The sequence below is a fragment of the Paroedura picta genome, chromosome 18 (assembly GCF_049243985.1).
Source record: "Paroedura picta isolate Pp20150507F chromosome 18, Ppicta_v3.0, whole genome shotgun sequence".
NCBI lineage: Eukaryota > Metazoa > Chordata > Lepidosauria > Squamata > Gekkonidae > Paroedura > Paroedura picta.
In genome coordinates this window covers 3,159,634-3,182,832 of record NC_135386.1, presented here as the reverse complement: position 1 = coordinate 3,182,832, position 23,199 = coordinate 3,159,634, and the positions used below count along the sequence as shown (strand labels likewise).

At 52.4% G+C, this 23,199-nt stretch overlaps 2 protein-coding genes across 3 annotated transcripts in view; one reads left to right on the top strand and one right to left on the bottom strand.

Annotated features, from left to right (window-relative positions):
• Window positions 1-14,430, bottom strand: part of SCAPER (S-phase cyclin A associated protein in the ER) — a 121,594-nt gene extending 107,164 nt beyond the window's left edge. Inside the window, exons 1-2 of one of the 2 annotated variants that reach the window (XM_077318168.1) lie at window positions 14,392-14,430; window positions 9,915-9,990 (exon numbers count right to left, since the gene is read on the bottom strand). The gene's annotated coding sequence lies outside the window, so the exon portion shown is untranslated. Of the gene's footprint in view, window positions 1-9,914; window positions 9,991-14,141; window positions 14,362-14,391 lie in introns of those variants that run through there. The other variant, XM_077318169.1, reaches the window with a different exon arrangement.
• A 1,664-nt stretch (window positions 14,431-16,094) lies between these two features.
• LOC143827801 (reticulocalbin-2-like) lies at window positions 16,095-22,919 on the top strand. The gene is made up of 7 exons (XM_077317704.1): window positions 16,095-16,454; window positions 17,460-17,565; window positions 18,223-18,419; window positions 19,669-19,782; window positions 20,367-20,463; window positions 20,962-21,104; window positions 22,127-22,919. Exons 1-7 carry the CDS (start codon window positions 16,110-16,112, stop codon window positions 22,277-22,279), a joined length of 1,155 nt encoding a protein of 384 aa, XP_077173819.1. The 5' UTR covers window positions 16,095-16,109; the 3' UTR covers window positions 22,280-22,919.
• The last annotated feature ends 280 nt before the right edge of the window (window positions 22,920-23,199 follow it).

The window sequence follows — 23,199 nt, the reverse complement described above, 5'->3', positions numbered from 1 at the left end:
AGTGTGTGTTTTATGCAAAGTTCAAAAGCGATCTTGCCACACCCTGGCTCTCCATCTCAGCCCTGGGCAGCCCGAAACTATTCAGGTTGGGTTACCGGAAAGCAGCTTCCCCCTGCTGAGTGACCCGAGATCAGGAAGGGCCGTTGTTGGAGAACAGTGACCAGGAGCCCCTGAAAGACGCACAAGATTTGCGGCAGGGCAGGAGCTGCCGAGAGGCTCTGCTCGCTTCTTCGGATGCAGCGAGAAGGAGACTCCATCTGTCCTTATATATGAAATTGCTCCGCTCTCCAAAACAGAAGGACAGATGGGATCTATGATCTACGGCTAGTCTATGAGTCGGTCTGTCCTTATATTGCAAGGTTGATGGATTTCCCTTCTGCAGAGCAAAACGTGGCCCCTTCCATAGATGGGGAGCCGTGCTCAGTTGGTCTGGAGCCGCAGGAAAGGGACAGAGTCCAGGGGAATCGTACAGACAAACCAAATTTGTTTCAGCTTTCTGGAGTCCCTGCCCCCTTCTCCAGGCACAGCTAGGAGGGGAGTCCATCTTGGGGAGTGGAGCGGTTTCAGAGGCCGAAGGAAACGACTCCACTCTCCAAGATACAAAGACAGACGGGCTCCCCAAAATCTCTTCCCGGGCTGCAAATCCTGTTCATCTTTTAAGGCGCTGGTGGACTCTGGCTCTTTCCGACGGCTGCAGACGGACTTGATGCATTTCAAAAAGGACCTTGCAGAGCTGGAAAGAAACCCAGAGGAAGGCGGCCCGGATGATGAGTTGCAGCCCCTTCCCCAGGAGGAACGGCTGAAGAATCCGGCAGGCCTAGAGAGACCCCCGAAATGGCGGGGACGGAATCCAGGCCCTTATTCCCCGGAGGTCTGACTCAGCCTGGCTTCTTCTCAAGGGCAATTCTATTTCCCTGGGAAAAAGACGCTCAGCTGCCGGGATCCTGTTTCCACCTAATGAGTCAACGGGCTGGAAAAGATTCAGCTTCTCGGGGGCCAAGCGGAGCTGCTGGAGACGGAAGCGGGACCCCGGGAGAGGCAGAGCCCTCAGGCCGTCCGCGGCGGCGTCTCCTGCGTCGGACCCCGGATGGCGAGCGTAGGTGGCCGTCGCGACCCCACGCTTATAAAATGGCTCGCCACGATTCTGTCGTGCGAGGCCCGTGCGGTGCGCTAATTTTGTCTCGGTTTTGACAGGAAGCGGCGTGCCCGTTTGCCTCCTGGGCCTACCGCTGTGCTTCGGGGGTCTCGGCCGCTTGTCGGAAGCTTGTGGGGGGGGGGGGTCGGTGGATGCTAGAGACAGGGGCTTGTCCGCAGTGGGCCCCGGCCTTGGGCTGACCCTCCTCAGGAAGGTCGGCATCTCCGAGGGTCTCCAACTTTTCAGTTTGGGACGTTCCTGGAGATTTGGGCGGCACTTCCTGGGGGGGGCGTCAGAATTTGGGGAGGGGAGGAGATCTCAGCGGCAGCAAGGGAGACGGCCTTACCGTCCTCTCCTTGAAGGATCTGTTTGCTCTTTGTAGTCTGGAGGTCCCTTGAGATTTCGGGAAATGCCTGTATGTTTGTCATTTCGGGAAATGTCCGTACGTTATGAGCACAGGAGAAATAGATTTCTTCTAGTTTTCCCGCTGCAAGGGCAACATTAAAGAAGGGGTGTGGGAGGGGAGAGGCGTGGGGAGAGGGGAGGGAAGGGGAGAGGCGTGGAGTCCTTTCCTACATTTCCGATCAGGTGCAATTATTTCTTGGGCACACCTTTAGGCGGTGTGAGAAAGAAAACACAAACAAAGGTCCTTTGATGTATGCATCGATTTAAATGTATGTAAATATTTGGATTTAATTTAAAAGACGGGCAAGAGCTGGCCTTCGGACCTCACTGCAGTTTCTTGGCTCAACTGGTTCTGTAGAAATCTAATCTGTCTATATACCAGAATACCTATGTATTTTTGATTTTTAGTTGATTGTGCTTAGCCTGGGACATTCACTTAATTCTTTTTTTTTTCCTTCTCTCATCCTGTTGTTGGTTGGAATGTCTCCTTGAGAGAAAAAGACCACAAGGTAGCGTGCCATAAAGCTAGGGTTGCCAGTTCTGCGTTGGGATGTGCCTGAAGAATTTGGGGGTTTCCAGCCTGGCGCTGCTAACCCACCTTTCCCCATCCTCAACCCACTGCTTCCCAGACTTTATTTTCTCTGCTTATGGGCACCATTTCCCTCACTGTTCCACCTTACCTTCCACAGGCTCCGCCCATGCTACCCAAATATTTCCCAACTTGAATTCTCAATTCTGATACGGAAGGACACGGATGTGGGAATTTGTCCTACAATTATTTCCCTTCACAGTTCTGTTGACAGAGTCTGAAAAAGCAAAGGGGATCAGAGCACTAGGCTGCTGAAAAGAATAAAAGTCTGAGAGAGAGAGAGAGACCTATCTAACTGTCTAACTATTGTTCTGCATTCATTCTTTTGTTCTGGAGGCAAGCAGGGAGGAAGTGTGCTCCACGGACCAGGAAGTCTAGTGAGCCAATCAGGATACAGGAGGAGACGATTTGGGGGTGGGAAACCATCAGGAAGTTCCTAATCCAACTATGCTAAATACACCAGTCCTCCAATGCCCCCTGCAGGATATTTTTCACATGCACGCCACGGATCCTGTGTATGCCAACAGGGAAATAACAATCCCTGCCATGAGGTCTAGAAACTTGAACAATGGAAGGCAATGTCCCCAAGGCTCCACACCACACACAAGTGTCTTCTCCCCATCCCCTTCCTAAAACCAATACTCCTCTCACGGATTCCATGCGGGAAATCTGAGCTCGCTAACGGGTCTTCACCATTCCCCCTCCTAGTGCAAAGAAATCACCGTTCACACCGGATACGATGTCCTTCTGCAGAGACTGCTGGACGGGAGGAAGATGTGCAAAGACGTGGAGGACTTGATCAAACAGAGGTAACGAACGGAGGCCTGTGAAAACTTAGAATCCTAGAGTTGGAAGGGGACCTCATGGGTCATCTAGTCCAACCCCCTGCACTATGCAGGACACCCACGTTCTGGGGCACCTGCTGTGCGTTGGGAGCTCAGTTTTTTGCTGGGGGGGGGGAGAGACGAACGTTGGACGGCCAAATGAGTGAATGGGCGGCCCCCTTGCCTTCGTTCCAGAGCTATTTGAAAGAGAGCAAGGATTTCTTCCAATGGATGGAAATAATTCACAGTGTTTTGTCCGCAGGGCACAGGCAGAAGAACGGTACGGGAAGGAGCTCGTTCAGATAGCCCGGAAGGCGGGGGGACAAACGGAAATCAAGTAAGCCATCCGTTGGAATATGCTGGATACGTAGTGTGCAAGAAATGAAAAGCATACAAAGAATATCCTACAGGGAGCATCGGAGATGTGTCATTAGCATATTTAGATTCCCGGTATTTTCCTCTTGTGCCCTTGATTGGCTCCCTCGTGGACTTCCTGCCCCTTTGAGCACGCGTCCTCTCTGATCGCTTCCAGAAGAGCACAGTCAGTTAGACAGTTAGGACTATCTCTCTCTCTCCTCTTTCTTTATAAGGTTGTTTCTTTGCTCAATAAGGCTATTTATTCTGTAAGCAACTCTCCTTTGAACCTGGGACCTTCTGCCTGCCAGGCAGAGGCTCTGCCCCTGAGCCAGGGTCCTAAATCAAGGCCTTCCCCATCCCCTCCTGCCTGACCCTTCAACTGGAGATGCTGGGGATTTGACATGGGACCTTCTGCCTGTCAAGTGGAGGCTCTGCCACTGACTGATAATGAAACCATCTGTCACAGAGAACAATCCTGAGAAATGGCGTAATCAGCAGATAAAGGATGGAGATTTGGGGTCACCCGAGTAAGGGCTCAGAGAGTCACGTCCGCTGGAAAAAAACAAACAAATGCCCTGTAAACTGGAAAGGTCACCCTCCCTCAAGTCTGACCCCAAACCAATATCTTAATGGAGACCTTCTGGACCGGGTTTATTTATGAATCTTTTCACCTGACATTATGCCTCCGTTCTTTCTTGGGCATCCATCACGGCTCATGAGGAGCAATCCGTCATGGGAGAGATTGGCCTTTTGGAAGCTGCCAACCTCTCCTCCCCGCAAGGAGAAAGGAAGGGTCTGCAGAAGAGTTGTGCCTTTGAATCTAGCTGGTCCTACAAGCCCCGATGCGTAAAGGGGAGACCGCCGAACTCTGACCCCGACTGACCGAGGGGTTTTGAATTCACAGGACTTCTGGGGTTTCTCAACGGTGAAAAATTTGAGAGAGGCAGCTTTAGATAACCATTGTAGAACTGACAATAATGCAGTTTAGATTCATGACAGATAAAACAGGAGGTCTTTTCTTTTAACGTTATCGTCTTCCTTTCCGATCTCTCTTTTTGCGCCGTGCCCTAAACTCTTTCAGAAAAGGAAAGAAACAAAAGACAACGTGTTTGGAGCATTGTCCCTAAAGTAACAGCAATTGTGACTCATAAGAGCGTGGGGTGGGGGGGAAAGAGGGGAAGACAGTTTAAGCAAGATTTCCTGTGTGGCTCTTTCTTTAGTCATACCGACGGACGGACGGGGGGTGGGGGGTGGGTGGAATTAATGCAGTTGGTACGTTTCTGATTTTGCCCTGCAAAAGGGGAATTGGTTTGAATATCGATTCATTCCGTGCAAGCTAAACAGGGGGCTCTTGGTGGAATCCTTTCGCAGTTCTCTTAGAGCTCTCTCAGACCCACCCACCTCGCAGGCTGTTCTGTTGTGGGGAGAGAGACCAAGCCCTGTGAGGAAGGGCTGAGGGATGTGGGAACGTTCAGCCTGGGGAAGAGGAGGCTAGGAGGGGACAGGATGGCTCTCTGGAAGGATCTGAAAGGTTGTCCCTTGGAGGAGGGCAGGGAAAGGTTCCTGTTGGCAGCAGAGGATTGAACCCGCAGTAATGGGTTTAAGCTTCATGGAGAATAGTACCGGCTAGATATCAGGAAAATGTTTTTCGCAGTCAGAGTAGTTCAGCAGTGGGATGGGCTGCCTAAGGAGGTGGGGAGCTCCCCCTCACTGGCAGTCTTCAAGCAGCGGCTGGACAGATCAGAACGGACTGTATGTACCAGGGAAAGCCAGACTGTGGTTCTCCAGATGTCCAAGGACTACAATTCCCATGAGGTGTTGCTGTGACTTGGCAAAGCCGAATGTTCATTTTCCTGTTCAAAGACTCGAGAATCCAGAGGTTCAGCCGAGCCCAGGATTTTTTATTCTGTGCGTGGCTGCATTCTGAACACGGTTCCCTTTCCCCGTTTATCCTCACGACAGCCCTGTGAGGCAGGACGGGCTGAGGGAAGTGCAGCTCTCCCAAGGTCTCCCGGGCGAGCGAGGACTCGAACCCGGACGCGACACTCCCCACCGCACCCCACTGAATTTCTCCCCCAATCCAGGGCAGATGCACAAACAGCAGGCCTCTGCTTTCTCAGCCTCGACCCCAGGGAAGGAAAACGGCTTCCCCTCCGGAATCGGCTGCCCCCACAACCGGGCAAGGCCGTGATGCAACTTCCTGTCCTGGGCCTGCTCTGGAAGGAGAAGTAGCCGATGCTTCCCCAGGCAACGGGGAACAAACAGTCCCGTTTTCGGTGTCCCCTGCAACGCGGCCGGCTTGGCTTCCTCCTCATGCTGGCGACCACTTCCTGTGGATCGGATGGCGAGGAGTCACGGATTTCCCCGCTTCTGTGCCACTCGGCAGAAATGGTAGCGGTGCCCTCCCACTTCCTTTAAGGAGCCTTTGTCACGCCACCCGTTCGAAGGGGGCTCCGAGGGGAAAGGGAACGCAAATGTAAGCTGCTTTGAGCCTCCTTTGGGTAGAGAAAAGCGGCATAGAAGACCCAACTCTTTTTCTCTTTCTTTCTTTCTTTCTTTCTTTCTTTCTTTCTTTCTTTCTTTCTTTCTTTCTTTCTTTCTTTCTTTCTTTCTTTCTTTCTTTCTTTCTTTCTTTCTTTCTTTCTTTCTTTCTTTCTTTCTTTCTTTCTTTCTTTCTTTCTTTCTTTCTTTCTTTCTTTCTTTCTTTCTTTCTTTCTTTCTTTCTTTCTTTCTTTCTTTCTTCCTTCCTTCCTTCCTTCCTTCCTTCCTTTCTTCCTTTCTTCCTTTCTTCCTTTCTTCCTTCCTTCCTTCCTTCCTTCCTTTAGCCCTGAATCGTATTCTCCTTCCTTCCTTCCTTCCTTCCTTCCTTCCTTCCTTCCTTCCTTCCTTCCTTCCTTCCTTCCTTCCTTCCTTCCTTTAGCCCTGAGTCCTATTTTCCTTCCTTCCTTCCTTCCTTCCTTCCTTCCTTCCTTCCTTCCTTCCTTCCTTCCTTCCTTCCTTCCTTCCTTCCTTCCTTCCTTCCTTCCTTCCTTCTTCTTTTCTTCTTCTTCTTCTCCTCCTCCTCCTCCTCCTCCTTCTTCTTCTCAAACCTCCCCACACTTTGTGCACATCTTGGCTCAGGGCCTTTGGCTAGGAAGGAGCAGAGGACTTAAGCCAGGGAACCACGAACAGTTATCTCTGCTGCACACGGCGTAGAAGCGATGCGCGTGCAGGAAAATTAGTATGTGCGAAGCAACTTTTCAGGACTCAATCCCCCCCCCCCCGGGTCTTTTAATCTCCAGGCCGTTTCCTTAGTGATTTTTGTTCCGCCGATCCTCTTATTCTCTGTGCAGATTTGGAAATAGTCAGCATTCAAGTCACGGATCCTCGCCCGTGCGGTAAAAGTGAAAGCCACTGCCCCTCCCTCCCTGCGTTGGGGGTTCGATGACTCTCAAACCTGAAACCCCCCACCCCGCACCAATGCTAACATCCTTTGGGGGGGGGTTTAAATCTTCCTGTTCCAGCTGCCAATCACCTGTGGGTTTATTGTCTTCTCAAAAGAAAAAGACGAAGCAAATGCAAGTATTGCAGAGCTGGGGAAAGCCCAGAGGGCCCAGCGGCCCAGGGGACAAGGGGGTCGGAGACCCTTCCATCGGAGGGACCCTTCCATCGGAGGGAAGGCGGAAGAGGCTGGGACTTCTCCACGAAGAAAGGATACAAATATGGGGAATGTCTTGCCAGAGGATGCAGTGATGGCCACAGGAAGAAACAGCTTTCAAAGGGGATGAGAGAGATTCCTGGAGGATCGGTCTGATCAATGGCTACTCGCCACGGGGACTGAGGAGAACCTCCACAGTCAGAGGCACTAATCCTCTGAATCCTTCCAGAGCCAGGAGGCAACATTGGGGAAAAGCCTCGGCCTCTCTGCTCTGTTGCTGGACCTCCAGAGGAACTGGTGGGACACGGTGAGAGACAGGAGGCTGGACTCGATCCAGGGTTCTCCTGACGTTCCTACGTAACAAAACCAGGCCTGGGATTCGATCAAGTAGCTCCTCTTTCTGAGGCGTGCTCACGACTCGGAAGAGGCCTGCCTGCATCGTGCTCGGCTCTGCTCTCTGCTGCCGCTGTCCGGGAAGCACGGAAATGTGGTTTTCCTGTGTGAGCGTACCTCTTGCAAAGGCGTCCTTCCTGCATGCAGATCTTGAAGGAGCAGGAAGAGGTGACAAATTGGCACAAAGGGGCTGGATCGGACCGGGGCGACGGGCCCTCAATGCGGACGATGACAGACTGAGGCCTCAATTGGGTTGGGCCTGGAATTTACACCCCAAGGACCTCTCTGTGGGGCAAGTTAAGTTAAGTTGACTGCAGGCTTGGTCTTAGCGGGCCTCGTGACCAGGTAGGGATTTGAACCCAGGACTCGGGTAACGTTTTCGCCTCGAGGCCACGCTGCCGTTCAAGGATCTAGAACTCAAGCCCGAAATGTTGTTGTTCGTAAAGGAGACAAGAGGGCGAGCTGAGCCAACCGTTCTGTTGAACTCTGTGCTTCCTTCCAAGCAAGGCCTGGAATCTCAGAAATATTGCCGAGGGGGCCCGAAGAAGAGCTTCACGTTTCCGCAACGGCAATTCCGTTCTTGGAACGAAAAAGAACGCAAACAACAGATGGGCTTGTTATTTTCGGGTTTTGGTGGTTTTTTTTTTTTTTTAAGTTTAAGGGGCTTTCAGGAAGCCGGACTCATTAATATTTGGGTAGGATGTCAGTCATTGAGCAGAGGAAGCTGGGTCTTTACATATTTAAGAATGAAGAAGAAGAAGAGTTGGTTCTTATATGCCGCTTTTCTCTACCCAAAGGAGTCTCAAAGCGGCTTACAATTGCATCTGTCGAACAACTTTATGTGTTTTGGTGTTTTGGCGCTTGCATGGTGTAATCTGGAGAACCAGGTTTGATTCTCCACTCTTCGTCCACCTGCAGCCCAGATGGGTGACCTTGGGCCTTTCCCAGTTCTCTCAGAGCTCTCTCAGCCTCACCTACCCCATAGGGTATCTGTTGTGGGATTGTAAGCTGCCTTGAGTCTCCTTTGGGTAGGAAAAAAGAGAAGGAGGGCTGTTTTTCTATACCCAAAATGGCTTACAAATGCCTCTCCTTTCTTCTCCCCACAGCAGAGACCCTGTGAGGTAGGTGGGGCTGAGAGAACTCTAACAGAGCTGTTAGAACGGTAAAAACCAGGGTTCAAAACCAGCTATTTATTATACTTATGCAAATCCTGGAAGGAGAGCCACAACATAGCTGGGTCGCATGCTCAAAAATGATTGAAGCCAGAATATAAATGCAGTGAATTGAAAAGCCCCCCAGCGAGGTGGACAGAATGCCACAAGAGGGCGCTAAAGGAACATTACAATGGACAGTGCGTCTTTTCCGAGGGGGAAGAAGGTGAACGCTCAATTTTTAGAATGCAGATGCTCTAAAAATTGTGATTTTTTTGTAATATTCCAATGGGCTGATATGATCGGAAAGCTGCTGAGCGCAGCGGAAACCTTGGCAAAGAAGATGAAGGCAGTTTGGCGATATTGCTAAATAAAATGGGATGGGGACGATAAAACAGGAGCACCGCTCTCTAAGAGAAATCTTTTCTTCGTTGCTTCCCTGAACAGCAGTCGGATGCAACCGGGTTCAGCCGAGCCTGTGGACGGCCATGTTACTGAAAAGCCAAATCTCCCTAAACCCAAGCACCACCCGAAATAACGCAACACAGTATGCAAACTTCTGAGTGCGACAGAACTTTTTTTTTTTTATTATTATTATTATATTTATATTTGTACCCCGCCTCCCCCCGAAGGCTCGAGGCGGCTTCATCAGGATGGATTAAAAATAATAATAAAATCAGTGTGTTTCACACTGTGTGTTTTGAATGTGAGCAGATCCGTTAATGCTAAGCTAGGCAACTGGTCAAAGCAACCGTTAGTTTAGGGTACAGGAAAGAGACTTGTGTTACCATGAAACTGGCTATTCTCAAGAACTTGGTTGTGACATATGTCAGCGAGTGATTTCTCCCTTTTTCTGCCTCCAGGCTCTCTCTCTTCAGAGGCCCTGCCTGTTACTCTAACAGCCAAGCATGATCCACCCGGAGGGGGGGGGGAAATATATATATATATATATATATATATATATATATATATAGATAGATAGATAGATAGATAGATAGATAGATAGATAGATAGATAGATAGATAGATAGATAGATAGATAGATAGATAGATAGATAGATAGATAGATAGATAGATAGATAGATAGATAGATAGATAGATAATGTAGATTGAGCCACGTTGACTGTAAACAGACAATTCTGCAACTTGGGGGGGAGGTCTTGAGCCGGCTGCTGGGGTCGAACTCCCAGCCTCATGGGCAAAGCTTTCAGACGGCTGCCTTACCACTCTGCGCCACAAGAGGCTTTTTTTAATTAACAATTATTTTGTGTCAATTTCACAAAATACGAAGGCTTAGTACGCGACCTGCACCGCGACATGCTATCAAATAGGTGGGGCTTACAAAACCGGGCTCTCAAAATATCGCCACAGTAAAAAACGCACACACACACACACAAACACACACGCGCCCACACAAAACTCACCATCATGTTATAACCGTCCTCCGCCTCCACGGATTCGCTTATCGTGTTTTTGGAGGACCCCATGGAGTCGTCATAACTGTGCAACGGGAAAACAAAGCGTTTCAAAATTTAAGGGAGGCTCAACGTCTCCGGGGCTTCTTCTCGGACGGAAAGCCACATGATGCGCCGCGATGCTGAGTCGGCATCGCCGAGACAATACGCCGCGCACCACAGACACAAGCGGGGGTGAATGGCGTGCTCGCTCGTTCAAGACCGGGTTCGGGACTGACGGGGACCCACGGGTCTTCGAGGCAAACCGCAGCAAACGGGAATTGCTCACGGAAGCGGGGGCTGTAATCAGCAGGTCAGGAAGGGAAAGGGCCGGGAGGCTTAAAGGGCAACGGGAATCGGAAATGTATATGCCGCTGCCACAGACCATCTCTGAAACACGATTAATACTGTCGTTTCTTAACAGGGCGCAGTTGGGGGAAAGGGGGAGGAAACGGGGGGTTTCCAAAGGTCTATTAGCCCACTTCTCGTTTGGCTCTTAATTCTGAGCCCCATTTTTCCAGACGGGGCGCAAATCAGTGGGTGCCCCCGGGCACCACCTTGGGGACCCCTGTTCTAGCGTGATTCTCTTCTCTGATTTTAACTGATTTCCCCCCTTCCCTTCCCAAGCAGACTTTTACCCCAGTAGAACAGCGGTTGACGCCACAGCCCAAGACTCTTCACTGTGCGACGGAAAGTAAAACCTTGCGGCCAGTTTGGTCACTGGCCCCGCCTCCTGCGGCGGCCATTTTGCGGCTGGGCCCAAGATGCTGTTTCACAATTCCAGAGGTGGCCAAAGATTCAGAAAGCTGGGGAACCCTTACGTCAGAACAAAAACTGATAATCTGTAGACAAGTCCTTGCAGCAGGCGTTCTCCACCCTGGGGCTTCAGGAAGGGTTCCCCAAATGGGTGGGAGTCCATAATTTTTTAATATAAAAATTCTGCTAAACATTTATGGGGTGATTTGACCATGTACGGTCATGTCGACCGCCGTCCCCTCCCCAAATGGGTGACGATCGGCCTGGAGGGGGTGGAAAGGGGAGGGCCCTGGGAGAGCATATGTAAGACTATGACTCCGAACCTTATTCTGAGTGATCACGCCACTTCTGGGGTTTCTTAAAGCCTGAAGAACGTTTCTGGGACTTCTCAATGATAAACATTGAACAAGGCTGCCTTACAGAATCGTAATTGCCTAACGGTCTAATAGAATTTATCCACCGCTCGTGCAAGTTCACAGAATTTTCCATCCCTGAGAAGGTGCAAAGTACCACATCCCTAAACTATGCATCCACACAACAGCCTTGCGGGGAAGATTGGAATAAGGCGTTTGTCTGTCTGGAGCAGCGGAAAAGAGCGAGAACGGCCTGGTAGGACCAGAGGCAGAACTGAACTGAGAAACCCTGGGGAAAAAACCCAATTTATATACAATCATGAACCATGGATCTTCACGCCATCGCTCAGTTTCGGTTTAATTTCTGCGAATGAACCCTTGCCTAATTTTATGGCTGGGGGTCTCCACAACATGAGGAACTGGATTAAAGGGTCGCGGCATTAGGAGGGTTGAGAACCACTGGTTTAAGTCTTCGCATTCCCTCTCCTGCCCACTTGCAAATTACAAATTGGCATAATTCAGACACAGGCAACCGACGTATCGTATACACGCTAAGGACAAAAACAGCAGAACTTTGACATTTACGTGGGGTTTTGGGGGGTGGGCTGTTGCTGTGGTGGTTTCTTTTTTGAGAACACAGACACACCACTGGCCCGATTCGCACCGTGCGTCCGACAAGGATAAAAGCACATGCCACGGGGAAGGCCTGGCCACGGCGCAAACGAAGCCCACAAAGAAGGCGGCGGCAGAAAGAACAGGGGGAGGCGGTGAGCGGAATCCACCACACACGCAAAGACGCAATGTGCGCCTGACGCAACCTTTGTCCCACAATCACTCCTCCTTTGATGCCGCATGGAGCCAAGCTCTGACCCAGCCGGCTGAGCCTCCAAGATGGCGCCCGCTTCCTTCCCAGGGTGGCCGATCTTTCCCTTAAGATGTCCTCGGCCCCATTGCAAAAACTCTACTACGGCAGTGGTGGGCAAACTGCAGCTCTACGGGTGACTGTGGGCTAAATTCCCATGAGCCCCTGCCAGGGAACTGTAGCCCACGGTCACCTGGAGAGCCGCAGTTTGCCCACCCCCTGCTCTACAGGCTCCTCCGAGTGCAATTCTCCGGGCTGCCAAAGGAAGAGAAAACGGGAGGCAACGGCCGTACGGGTGGATCATGCAAGGGCGGCTGATACAGGAGCAAGATACAGCAACAACCAGATACAGGAGCAAGGATACGGAACCTGCGGCCGCTGCCGAAAACATGCAGAAGCGAGGGCCAGAGGGCGGCAGGGGAGGCCAGCGACAGGAGGGGAGGGTGCCGTGCAGGGCCTCAGGCGGCAAAAAACGGCTGCCCGCCCCCCTGGCATGCCTCAACAAATTAGACAGAGGTGCCACAGGATAAAGGGAGGGCAGAGGAGTATCATTCATACCATGAAAAAGCAAGGCTTTTGTCCGTTAGTGGACTAAATCTTAGTCCTGATATACCGTGCAGCCACTTTGGGGGGGGGGGAAGAAAAGGGGAAAAAAAAACATTACAGAATTGAAAATATTTTTTTTTGCCGGTACGTGCACGCTTATTCAGGGTGTGTGTGTGTTTGTGTGTCTCGTCGAGGAACCCTTGCCCAGGCGCTAGAAACTGGCAGTGTAAGAGAGCGAGGGAGAATGACACTCAGCAAGGGAGAGGAGGAACAGGCGTGGTGCAGAAAGGAACCCCAAGAAAGCAGGTGTCCAGGATTCAGGAGACCCCCTCCCGAAAGACCTCAGCCACTGTCCACCTGGTTCTGCCCCCAGGCACAGCAGAACGGAAGACATCTCAGCAGATTGGGCCTGAACCACAGGAAGAGCGCTGGAACGATTCAGCGAGTATCCAGCCTGCCTTCCAGTGGATGCACATGGCCGATGGCCCCAACCAGCGTTTCCCCTGCTTTAAACGCCTGGCAGCTTCTCCAGGTGAGGTGGGAGATGCTGCTGCTGAGTCCGGCTACCTGAGAAGGTGCCCTGAGACTTCCCACACAGCATCATGAGGCAACCGGGGCCTGTCAAACACTGCAGAACTTATGCCCGCCTTTCTGGATTATTAGCCACAAGTTATAGATGGAGCATTCTGCCTGGGGCTGGGATGCTCCGTATTCTTGGTGCTTGGGGGGCCACAGGGGGAGGGCTTCTGGCCCCACTGATGCCCCCTGGGTTTTGGCCACTGGGTGACCCAGAAGGCTGGGCTGGAAGGGCCACTGACTTAATCCACTGAATTCATCTTAGGTTCTTACCTGTCTCACTGCAAAGACCTTCATCCATATCAATATTCATGCATAATCATGGCAAAAGATGACAAGGTGAGTGACTTAAGGTGACCCCGCGGGGTTTTCTAGGCGAAGAGGGCCACCAGCCCATGAAAACCAACCCATCATGTGATGAAATGACTCCCTTTTGCTTGTTTCTGCTTGTATCTTAAACGTACAAAGCCCTTCTTGGCCCTGGCCAGACCTTCTCTTGCTTACGCTCCACCACAACAACCTCGCTCAACAAAGTCAACAACAGCCCACACACAGGGCCTTCTCCGGTGCGGCCCCCACCAAAGCCAATTCGCCGTCAATCGCTAACCTTGCGGGGCTTATCTTTGGCTATCTGTTGTGGTTTTATTCTCTGTTGTAAACAGCCGCCAAGAGCCGAGGGTAACAAATCCAATAATAAACAAAATTAGTAAATAAAGAAAGAAGGGGAAACTGACAACATGCAGCCCTGAACTCCTCACAGTAAGAGCCGCACAGAGAGACATTCATACACCAAGAGCGGCTGCAGAGGCGCTTGAAGCCTTGCCGACACGTCCCCTTCTGAGGAATGGAGGGTGGCCAGCCTCGCAAGGCTGTTGTGCAAACACTACCCCTAAACAGGTGGCAAGCGACACACGCAGAACTGAGCTCGTCACAGTAAGAGCCGCTCGTAGACCAAGAGCGACTTCAAAGACGCTTGAAGCGTCACCTATGGGAATCAAGGGTGGCCAGCCTCGCAAGGCTGTTGTGCAAACCCTCCCATTCACAAGGGGGGGGGATAGGCACACGCAGCCCTGAGCGGTGGCTCCAGGGGGCTTGAGGCGTTACCTGGGGGAGGAGCCCACCTCGCAGGGCCGTTGTGCAAACCAGGCGGAGAGAGAAGGGCGGGAGGAGGCTGCGGAGGGGCCGTCACGTGTGAATGCCCCCCAGACGCGTGTCAAGGCCGCGGGGGCCGGCCCAAGGGAGGCCCTGCCCGGCTGCCCCGGAGAGGGACGAGGAGCCCGGCCGGCCCGCCGCCATCTTGGCCTCCGCGGCCCCTCCCCCTCCTCCCCTCCCCCCGCGCGGCGCCCGCCCTCACCCTCTCCGCCTGGCCGCGCCGTTCCGCCTGCGTGCGTCCCGCCGCTGTGACGTCATCCCGCCCCGCCGGGCAGCCGGTACGGCGGCCGCACTCGCGCCGGGAGCCACTTCCCCCGCCGCCGCCGAGCGCGACGGAGCATGCGCCATTCGCTCGGAGCATGCTCAGTGGCCGCGGGCGAAGCCCTCCCGCACCCTCACTGGCTCATCACCCGGCTTCGCATGGAGCATGCGCGGCTCACCTGGAGCATGCGCAGGGGCGCTGTTTGAAGCCGTGCGTGTCCCCGCCTCTTTTTCTTTTCTTTTTTTGCCCTTCTGTTTGGAAAGAGAAGGGGTGGCCCAAACCTGCATAGGTGTAAAAGTGATACCTTCCAGGTCTGTATTGTCATCACCGTTGGCTTTTAAAGGCGCAACGAATGCTAGGAACTCCACAACACACACACACAGGAAGGAAAAAACAACAACTTCAGAGAGCAATTTTAGAGCCTCTGCATTCAGGGGCAGTTGTTCTGCTTAACCTAACCCATGAAGCAGACCCTGCAAGACTTATTAGATGCTGTGACACTGTGATTTCCTCTTCTCCGAATTGTTCCCTGAGGAAACCCTGTCTTTAGCATCTAGAGCCTCCCGAGTCTGTGGCCAGAAGTCTATTTTATGGATTGTTTTATTATTCATATATTATAATAATTATTAATATTATTATGCCACGCATTGTATCCCACTGTTCTCCCCTGAGCTTCCCAACCTTAGAGCCCTGAATTCTACCAAGTTAGTCCTTTCCCCGACCTGGTTTCTCTCCAGGGACCGCAACGGCTATCTCACGGGCCATCAAATTGAAACAGCAAGCAGAAGAATGACTCCCACTTTACTTTCAAATACGTGCAGCTAAAGGAAGACCTGGAACACCCTGCTGTCAACGTCCTCCTCTGGCCAGCCTCCTCTTCTATCTGGTTTCTTTCTTGTCCTTCCTAGTTTGTACATTGCTGCCACCAAACAGAACGAGGAGAAACAAGCTTGGGGGAAAAAATACCCACTGGACAACAATGCCAAGGGAAAGGCAAATGGACATTCTCCCCCTGGGAGGCGAATAAATATCAAAACAAGCCACAAAAGAGATGCTGCCCGTACCTGCTGCAATCGACTGTGAGGAGGAGAATCTGTTTAGTTGCTAAGGGAGTGTTGTTGAGCTCGCTGTCAACAAAGGCAGCTTGGGAAGCTACTGGAGGGGGTGAAGCCCCCGCCCGACTCCTCTTTTCTGGTTCTTTTGGGGACCGGCTGCTCATTCAAGCCGGCATCCTAAATCCTGCTTTGAAACAGGAAAGCAAGCCTGGCTCCTCTGACCATTTCTCAGGCTCCTTTCCCACCTCCCCTGCAGTGTAGGACTTTCCCTGTGGGTGGGGAAACTCCTGGAGCTTTGGGGGGGGGCAGAGCTGGGGAGGGCAGAGTTTGGGCGAAGGGAAAGGAGCTCTGTGGGGTGAGAGCATCCTAGAGCAGGGGTAGTCAACCTGTGGTCCTCCAGATGTCCGTGGACTACAATTCCCATGAGCCCCTGCCAGCGAACGCTGGCAGGGGCTCATGGGAATTGCAGTCCACGAACATCTGGAGGGCCACAGGTCGACTACCCCTGTCCAGGGAGCCCTGTCCTCCGGGAGGGGAACTAGATCTCTGCAGCCTGCAATTCTGCAGCTCTCCCCAGGAGGTTGGCAACCGGATCGTGCCCCAATGCCGGCTCCAAATCCCCATGGCAAGCACTACACAACCCGTGTGGCAGTGTCCTCCCCCCGTGCATGCTTTGCACCCCGAGCTCTGCACCTCCTCCTCCTCCATTTTGGGCGCCGGGGCGGAGCCAGCAGCCGGGGAGGGCGGGAGAGAGGGAGGCCCGGCCCGGCCCGGCGTCCCCCGTCCTCGTCCTCCATGCCTCCTCCGCTGCTGCTGGGGCTGCTGGGGCTGCTGCTGGGCCTGGGGGGCGTGCTGGGCGGGGGGCAGCAGCCGCACCTCCCCGGCCACGACGCCCAGCAGCAGCAGCACCGGCCCGACTTGGACCGCGAGGCGCTGCTGGGAGGACAGGTGAGTCGGGGCGCGCGGCGCACCTGGCCAAGCAGCCCGGGGCTTAGAGGGCTGGAGGAGGGGGGGGATGGATTGGGGGGCGTGGGCGGGCCGAGATCTATAAGAAGCATAAATAAATAAGATAGATGCAGGATTTGTGGGTCTGCGTCCGGGATGGGTGCACAGGTGTGGGATGCGTGTTTTGGGGTATTACCTGTGCGTAGATGTCGCCGCAGGGGAGCGGACAGAGGTGCGTTATATATCTCAGGGGTTTGCCAAAAACGAAACCGTCGGAGATGTCCAGGCTCCAGACAAGAAGCCGCCACCCCCCAAAAAAAACAAACAAACAAAAAGGGTCGAAAGAAGGAAAATGTGCTCAAGCCTCATTGTTGTTGTTGTTAGTTGCGAAGTCGTGTCCGACCCATCGCAACCCCCTGGACAATGATGCTCCAGGCCTTCCTGTCTTCCGCCGTTCCCCGGAGTCCATTTCAGTTTGCACGAGCCTCTGCAGGGTGTTGTAAAATTAAATAGTCATCTTTCATTTTACAACCGGTTTTACCCTACAGAGGCTCGAGTACATTTTTTGGGGTGTTTGTGTGTGCAATATATAAATACATGCACACACACATATGCGTAACATCTGATTATATATATGTATTGTGTAAATATGTATATATTTATGTGTATATATATGTGTTGTGTATATAAACAATAGGTCTGTGAGGCAGGCCTGGGGGGAGACAGATCATAGGAGAGAACATTTCAGCAGTATATTTTATAGCCTGCATTATCTCGATTTTAGTGGATTTAGGACAGAACTCTGTTTAGAATTACTTTGCTAAGATGCACCATTCCTCAGCCCCAAACCCCCCACTTTATCCTTCCAAGAGGCTTTCTCGGTTATGGTGACTGACGGCGAAAAGGAAGTAATTTTGTGTAGATGTGGGCCCCGCGATAGAAGCGAGGCCGGAATGACACTTTTAGATTGAAATAATCATTTTGCACGCTTTCCGTTCCCCTCCCAAGGAAGAAGCGGATGAATTTGCCAAGCTGAGTCCCGAGGAGCAACAGCGAAGATTGAAAGCGATTATAAAGAAAATCGACTTGGATTCGGATGGCTTTCTCACGGAGGGTAAGGGAGACGTCGGCTTGCAGTTGTTTAAAGAAACAGAGTTTGTAAATAGCAGACCGAACGGCTAGAGATGAGGACGGAACGCGTTCTGTTTAGCGTGCCAGCCTACCTGTTGCCGGGCCGTCGAAAAATTACAGATAAAAGTTCCTAAATGAGAAAGGCAGGATAGCCTCCTCGGCCTGGAAGTATTTGGGGGGTAAATTCAGTGCCTGTATGACCATCGTATCCCTCAAGGGGTCATCTAACCAAGATCAAGCCCCCCCCCCTGTACACAGTGTAGGAAATTCACAACTACCTCCCCCCCCCCCACTCCCCCAAAGGAAGGCAAAAACCCTTCCAACCGGGCCTGGAAGAAAATTCCTTCCCGTCCCCAAAGTGGCAATGAGCATGTGAGAACATATAAACAACCCAGGGCTCTGGGATTCACTGAGGTCTGAAGAAAATACAACTTCCTCTGGAGAAAATACGACCATCCCTTTTGTGGCGATTTTAAAACCCAGATTTCTGTGCCAGACTCCACAAGACCCGTGTTTGCGTTTCCCCTTCTCTGGCAAAGGGAATTCAGCGCAGGTCCCGTCCCTCTTCAAGAATGCTTGGTTGATGTCTTTGGAAGGGGGAAATGGAGAGAAATTGTCTTAACTGGTGGAATCTCTGCAGCCGAGCTGAGTCTGTGGATCCAGCAGTCCTTCAAGCATTACATCCTGGAAGATGTCAGGCAGCAGTTTGGCGAGTACGATAAAGACGGCGACGGGTACATCTCCTGGGAGGAATACAACGTGCAGATGTACGACCGCGTGATAGATTTCGACGACGATTCGGCTTTGGAGGACACCGAAGAAGAGTCTTTCCGGCAGGTGAGCTGCCGTTCGAGTAGCGCTGGACTTCCATCTCTCCTTTCCCCACTGTCACCGTTTCATTGACCCATGTGACCTTCTTTGGTGGCCAGGCCTTTGGGGTCAGTGTGGGGCGAGGGAACTCCGGAGCATAAGAATCCCCCTCTCCAGCCCCGTTAGTTGGCTCTGGTCCTCTTTTTTCCAACCACCACTGTTCTGCCAGAGCGATCCGTTTTGTAAATGGGCACAGAAGGGGCGGTGTCCGCAGGGTTAATTTGAAATTGTGGCCAAGGCCCTAAATGACCAAGACGGATTCCTAGGCAGCTTGCTCATGCTGGCACGGCTTGCTGAAATGGTTTTGGGGTGACGGCGGAAACGGGGACCCCCTGTGTGCAAAACTGGGGCTCCACCCTCGGGGCGTGGCTCTTCCCCCTCCTCCAAAACTTGGCCCCCGACCCGATGCACTGCTTAAAACCGACCGGCGAAGCAAAATTTGGTTTCACCAAGAGGTGGCAGGCGTTGTCTTTGTTTCTGGTTTCGTGACGTCCCTCTGCCGGAGTCATTCGATAAAGACAGGCCGGGACGCTTAAAATGTTTCCGTCTTCGGCGCAGAAAGCCGTTCCTTCTTTGCCAGGCTACTGCATAAAGAGAAATCCCGAGCCTATTGTGCAGGGATCCATGTCACCTGGTGTCTGGTATCTGCATAAAAGCAGGAGGGACCTCAAGGTGCGCATACACTAGATGGGCCGTTCCCCATCCGCAGGGGTCTGGTTTCCTTGAGATTCCCGATTTCAATGCCCAAGGGCTTTATTTGTTGATTCTCTTCCCAAAACACTGACACGGTTAATCGAATTGCAAACCGTAACATATCTCAGCCTGTATTTGCAGGCTGCGAAAGCACCTGGTATTCGGAAGCAGGGCTGAGGGGAAAGTCAGTGCGTGTAGGATCATGGCCTTCATTTGACAAGAGGAAAAAATCAGGGAGTGCAGGAGGAATACCGTCCTCCCCTTCGGGGACCCAGAGCTGTTAACGTGGTTATCCTCTCCTCACAATAGCCCTGTGAGGTAGGCTACGCTGAGGGAAGGTGACTGGCCCAGGATCACCTAGCAGGTCTCCATAGCTCGAGCAGGGATTCGAACCTGGGACTCCCAGATCCTAGTCCGACACTGGCTCCAATAAGTCCCCGTTCCTGAATCCGCTTGTGGATTAAGCCCCCCATTCACCCAGTGCCCGGAGCTGGCCTGAGCCTCTCCCAAATTTTTTTCTCAGCTCCACTTGAACGACAAGAGGAGGTTCAACAAGGCAAACAGAGATGGCGCTTCAGGCCTGGACCTGAATGAATTCATCGCCTTTGAGCATCCCGAGGAAGCCGAATATATGAAGGTTTGACACTTGCTTTCAAAATGTACAGGGGGGAGACGGGGGTGGGGAGGCGTTCGGTCCACAGCTGACTTAGGCACCCTTTTGTGGCAAGAGAGGAGCAGAGGTGGTTGGCCCTTGTGTAGCAGCCTTGGACTTCATAGAATCAGTGAGTTGGCAGGGACCTCCGGGGTCATCTAGTCCAACCCCCTGCGGAATGCGGGAAATCGACAACTCGTGGTCTCCCGTCCAGGTATGGGCTGCTGAGATCTGAAAGGACTGCGATTCCTTTGGCCGTTCAGGGCAGGGCAGACGAATTTAGGGGGTTTGCCCTTGCCTGGCTCTGCATGGGTCCCTTGGTGGTCTCCCATCCAGACGCTGGGCTGGGCTGTCCAGGTCGAGTGGCCATGGCGATGCTGGCTTTTAAATAATTCTAGGAAGCATTTGTGTGTGTGTGTGTGTGAGCATGCCTTGTTGTTTTTGGCTCAACACCTGCATTTCCCCCTCTGCGGAAACCTGCCTTTCGAAAACTGCAAAGCCTGCAGGTGGATTTGAAGCCCACAGAGGTGGAATTTCTGTTTCTCAATTTCTGTTTCTCCCCTCTGAAGGAGTTTGTCGTCCAAGAGGCTTTGGGAGAGCACGACAAAGACGGCGACGGCTTTGTGAGCCTGGAGGAGTTCCTCGGCGACTACCGAAGAGATCCAAGTGAGTGGCCTTGAAACGGGAATGAAGGAGTCTCTCTCCGGAGTTTGCGTCTCGGATAATGGACGTCACGCCTGTCGGCTTCCTTCTGAGCGTGGAGAAATTGCCATGGGCGTGCAGAACAACGTTTCAAAAGGCAGCCCCAAATGGGGTGGGTGTAGAGGGGCCGGGGAGGTGCTACAGCTCAGGCGGAGCCTCCGCTCGGCCTGCAGAAGGTCCCCGGTTCAATCCCTGGCATCTCCAGTTGAAAGGACCAGGCAGAAGATCAGGCTGCCGGGATATATTTTTAACAGGGGAGATGAATTATATTTTACGTATTTGTTGCGAGGTTTTAATATTGTGTAACCCGCCACGAGACGGCCTTGTTGATAGCGGCGGGCAATAAATCTATTAATAATAAGAGGAGAGGGGAAAGACCCCTTTCAGAGCGGCTTTAAGCCTTGCTGAAAAGAGCCAGAATGAAAATAAAGTCTGCACGACCTGACGTCTTCCTTCCCCCAGCTGCCGGCGAAGATCCCGAATGGATACTGGTTGAGATGGATCGCTTCAAGAACGACTACGACAAGGACGGCGATGGGAAACTCAACCCTCAAGAGCTCCTGGGCTGGGTGGTGCCGAATAACGAGGGGATCGCCCACGAGGAGGTTAGGAACCGGGCCCTGTAATAAGGAACGACAAATAACTCTTTGTGTCCCTCTCCCGCCCTTCCTGGGAGGCTCAGGGTGGGCACCATCCGTGCTTTAAAAATCACATTTGGGGTAAAAGCAATTCCAAGCTAACCCATCGGCCGACTAAAACATTCAGGGGGGGTTATTCCTTTTGAGGCCGGTGTCTTTTGCCTTGCTATTCCGATAGCGTTCGTCAAGGGATGTTTTCAAGGGAGGCCGGCCAATCCGAGGTTTCTAGGGTTATATTCTTGGCCTGAACTCAAGGCCTGGTGGAATTGCTCTGCCTTCCAGGCCCTGGGGGAGTGACCAAGGTTTCCCTTCATTCACACGGTGCCGAGACGGCAACCTTGTTAGAAATCCCAGCAGCCCACTGAATTGTCATTGGCCACTCAGAAGCCTTGCTGGGCCAAAGCCCACTTTCTGGAAACACCCGGTGGGCGACGGGAAAGTTGTCAGAGGCCTCCAGCTTTTAGGAGCCTGCAGGCACCTTTGTGATTCTGACTCGGGGGGAGCCCTTGGCGCAGCGGCAAAATGGCTTCCGCAGAGGGCGGAGCTAGCTACAAGATCACAGGGAGCGAGGTCGCGCATAACGCTACTAAAATCTCGTCGGCATTCCGGGCAAAACTTCTGTCTGACAGGATGTCTTGCGCAGCAAACGCACGGCTTTGAAAAAACTTTCCTTGCCAACCCGCCCAGTTTGCAGCAGAAATTGAAGGAATGCAGATATAAAAATAAATAAAGCGGCCACGCGGGGAAGATCCTGGTGCTGTGGGGGGCTAAGGCCGCCGAGGCAACTGGGAAAATTTCCGCACAGCCAAAGAGAAGTGGCACGCACTGAGAAAGCTTTGAGAACACTGAGAAAGCTTTTCTGTGGTGCCCCAGGGCTGGGCATCCCCGCCCCTTCCCCCCATAATGGGGTAGATTTCTTAAAACGTACCGAAGCCTTCTTCAGTCGCCGCTTCTCGAACTAACATTTTGGTGTCTTTTTATTTTGAAAGTCCGCCCACCTCATCGAAGAAATGGACTCCGACGGCAACGGGAAGCTCTCCGAGGCTGAGATTCTCGGGAGCCAGGACTTGTTTCTCAACAGCGAGGCCACCGATTACGGCCGGCAGCTCCACGATGAACGTTTCTACCACGAGGAGCTTTAATTTCCGAGCGACCGGCCTTTGTTCTTCGTCCCAGAGCTGGTTTCAGCTTTGAAGGGGGTGGGAAATGAAACAAAAAAAATATAAAAAAGCTATTCTCCCCCCCCCCCCCGCCCCCCGTGGTTGTAATATTTTGACACCTGCAGTGCTTTCTACCTGTGCGTTGCTTGAATGTTTTGGGCCTTTCCGCACTTGGTTGCCACGGAAAGAAAAAAAAAAGGATAAGGCAAAAACTCACGGAGGCAAAATTCAACATTGGGGAAAGGTGAGGGGGGTTGCCGTTAAGTTTTTGATGTTTTGGAAAGGGGGGGAAATGGAGGGAAGGGTTTCGTTTGGGTCCCGTGTTCGGAAACACCCTTCTGTTCGGCAGGTTAACCACCTTCCTTCCCTCTAAGGCTCCTGTGTGCATTAAATCACTTCTCTGGAGGGTGTTTAGAATGGTCCGGAAATCTTATTTTTGCATCTGGAAGCGCGATTGTTTTCATTGTCCTTGAGATAGCGTTAGAGACCGCGCCGCGCCGAACTCAAAACGTCGACTGTCAGATTAGAACACGGGGATGCCCCGCTGGTTCGTTCTCCTGTCTCTTCTTGCTTGGTATTGAAGCTGGGTTTTTGAAATAAAAAAAAAAAGTATTTAAAACGATGCGGCATTCCTGGGCAGAGCCAGTTTTTAACTCACGGGGTTTTGCGGGCAGCCAAAGGGACCAGCTCCTAAATAGATCTCCTGATGGTTTTCGGACTGCAGCTTAACAGGAGAGCCACTGCTCTGAAGGCCGTAAGAACGGAAGGGGAGCCCTGTTGGGTCAGGCCGGTGGCCCCTCCAGTCCGACGCTCTGTGTCACACGGGGGCCAAAACCCGGGGGCCATCAGGTGTCCCCCCAGCGGGGCCAGAAATCCCTGGCATTTTCAATTAGAGTAGTGGT